The sequence below is a fragment of the Pterocles gutturalis genome, unplaced genomic scaffold, assembly GCF_000699245.1.
Source record: "Pterocles gutturalis isolate BGI_N339 unplaced genomic scaffold, ASM69924v1 scaffold37942, whole genome shotgun sequence".
Classification (NCBI taxonomy): Eukaryota; Metazoa; Chordata; class Aves; order Pterocliformes; family Pteroclidae; genus Pterocles; species Pterocles gutturalis.
In genome coordinates, this window is record NW_010109050.1 from 13,897 (window position 1) to 16,735 (window position 2,839).

The 2,839-nt window shown below is 41.2% G+C and overlaps 1 protein-coding gene across 1 annotated transcript in view; it reads right to left on the minus strand.

The window, feature by feature from the left end:
• The window catches only part of UBE2I (ubiquitin-conjugating enzyme E2I), a 9,084-nt gene extending 8,155 nt beyond the window's left edge, over nucleotides 1–929 (minus strand). The window contains exons 1-2 of the mRNA XM_010072856.1: nucleotides 854–929; nucleotides 531–614 (exon numbers count right to left, since the gene is read on the minus strand). Of these exons, the coding sequence (XP_010071158.1) occupies nucleotides 531–614; nucleotides 854–919 (150 nt within the window). The 5' untranslated portion in view covers nucleotides 920–929. The remainder of the gene's footprint in view (nucleotides 1–530; nucleotides 615–853) is intronic.
• Between the last annotated feature and the right edge of the window lie 1,910 nt (nucleotides 930–2,839).

The following is a 2,839-nucleotide window of genomic DNA, read 5'->3' on the forward strand; positions in this document are numbered from 1 at the left end:
AAAATTCAATAAACGGAAGGCAATGAGATTCCACATTGATAATGCAGAATTATCTTCCATTAAATCAAAGAAGTTAACAACAGTGCTACAGAACTTCTCTAGGAGTGAAGGGTCTCACTGTTTTGTGGACAAAAAATGGTACCAGCAGTTAACCAGCAGAGGCAACATTTTGGTAGTATTAATTTTGAAGCTTTAGGGCTTAAAGGAGCATTTAGTAAGAACAGAAGTCACAATAAACTCTGGCATGAAGCAGAAGACAATCTCAAGTTTGCTCCATGCAGGATTCTTAACACACTCCTCTGGAAAACATTGTTCTTAAGATTGGTCAGTGCCAACAGCTGAACAGGCTCATGGTACATTTTGTCCAATATCTCTCAGCCCACTCCACACGGATTCTGAAGTGGCAGCAAGATCCAAGCATTTCCATTACACTACATGTAATTTATGTTCTCAGCTGCCAGTGTGACGCATGAGCAGGCTTACATTACTTTTCACCATAAGTGAGATGTTAGGACAACAGTAAATCTTACCCCTTTCTTTCCTGGAATAGCACACTCCCAGTTCATTAGATTCATTGTGCCATCTGGATTTTTGGTAGGTACTGCTACAAATCCCTGAATTAAGGCAAAAAGTCAAAGGGTGAAGATTTCAGAAGATACACTTAGAATATTTCATGACATATTTTATCTTTACAGAGTTTTTTTTCTTTTCACACTACATAGTTCTAAGAAGTTTTTAATTTAAAAAATAATTTAATTTTCAAAAAAAGTCACATCAAGGTAAAGAAAAAAAATTCATCATCAGAACACCAAAAGAACTGCAGAATCAGAAATTTGACAGTTCTTTTACTTACAAATGGATGGTCTTTTCTCCAGGCTTTTCTCTCCTGTGCAAGTCTACTAAGAGCTATGCCAGACATATTCAGAGTCCCTCTAAAACAAAAATAATTTGTTTTAGTATAAACTTTTACTTACAGTTTAAACAACACACTATATTATCTATTTATAAGTCCTGCTCACTCACGAAGTATTTTGGCCTCTGATTTTCACTACCATAGCCACGATACACATTTCTGCACACCCTGCAGAGGTTAACATCAGGAATAACATCAAGTTTCCCCATATCAACAAGCTCTTAGTACCTGGACTTGACCTACAAAATCTGAACCACATCTTAGGAATGACTTTGACAGCAGCCTGACCACAGAAACTCTCCTGGTAACGGGAAAAGTGCGCAGGCTTCCTGCTTGCCTGGCTGATAAACACGATCCATCTCCTCACTACATCACAAAATGATGGCTTTCTTCCATAGGCAAACACCCGCACTGCTCCTGTTTCCGGCAAACGGGGGAATAAGTGGTGTCATCTTTAGACTGTAAATTCCCATTGAAAGCCAGTATTCTACACAAAAGCAACACAGGCACAGACCTTAACAAAAATCAACTCCGTTTTGCAGTGATGCCTCTATACCACTTCTGGACAGCAGCAGGAACCAACAGCAGTACAGACCTGAGCCAAGGGAGAGCCCGTGGCCCGCTCATTCCACAAGGCAGGTTTTCAATCCCAGTATGAACTGGGATGATCTTTCTGCACCTCCTCTCCCCCAGAACAGCCAAGCGTGGCGACTGAGACTGCAGAAGAAACACGCAGAGCACAAGTCTCTACTGCATATGAGGCAAGAATAGTTCCAGACAGGACAGTCGCAGCACAGTGGTGCTCTCCAGTTCAGGGGAGGATTCTCGATCCACCCATAACAGCAAAGCAAGAGCTTGTTTTTCATTGTCAAACTCTATCTAAGCTCAGGGTTTCATCAGCCACACAGTCAAAACAAACTCCAGGGAAGGTTTTTAATCTTCTTCCCTCCTGCACTTCTACCCATTTTAAGTTAGAGCTGACACTTGGCAGGTGAAGTCAGGCCAGTTCGTCCTCCGCTCCACACACAGCTAACAAGCCTTTGACAGCCAGGAGAGGATGATTCTTCCACTACACATGCTCACAGAACTAAGGGAGCGTTACCACTCTATCAAAACAAACATTTAAACACTGGTTAGGAATGATGGCAAATTCACATTCTATTAATATACAGATTACTTGTAGGAGTGCTGCAGTCTACTACTACAGCCACAGGAACTGTAGCTCACACAGATCCCTGCTTTAGAAGGATCACACGTCTATGCTATGCTCTTTAGCATGATGTTCATGCTGGAAAGATTTACCAGGCACTGACCTGTTCCATGCAAGGTATGTAAATCTGTTCATCTCACGATCCTCTGCTACACCCTTTAAAGCTTAGAAGACAGCACACCTCCAATTTAAGTATTTACACATCATCAAAAGTGGCCTAGCAGTACAGACACCTTAACTAAAAGTCTTTAAAAGCACCAGATTAAGAGATCTATGCGGTTCCTAGGACAGCTGGTATTTCAAATCCCTCCTTCTAGCTTTTTTTCAAAGTCAGTTTTGCATGGATGGCCATAATCCATAACTTCAACTTCAAACTAGCAGTTACACTCATGTCATATAAAGTTTTTAAAAGGGACCATTAACACTCAGTAAACATGCACACACAAACACATCCTATATTCAGTCCGATATTCCTCCAGAATTCCCAACACACGCATCTGCATCTCGGTTATGTCAGAAGGCTTTCAGGACTTAGCCAACACAAACATACCGCTTCAGATTTCAGTCTGTTCAGATGAAGGAGATGTGGAGCCACTGAAAAGATACCGTCAGAACAAAAACTTCCTCCCTTAACCAAATTATACAAGGAGTAATTTTAAATACTTTGTGAGCCCATGCCCTTGCAACAGATGTAAGTGAACCACTGAAGATACAGC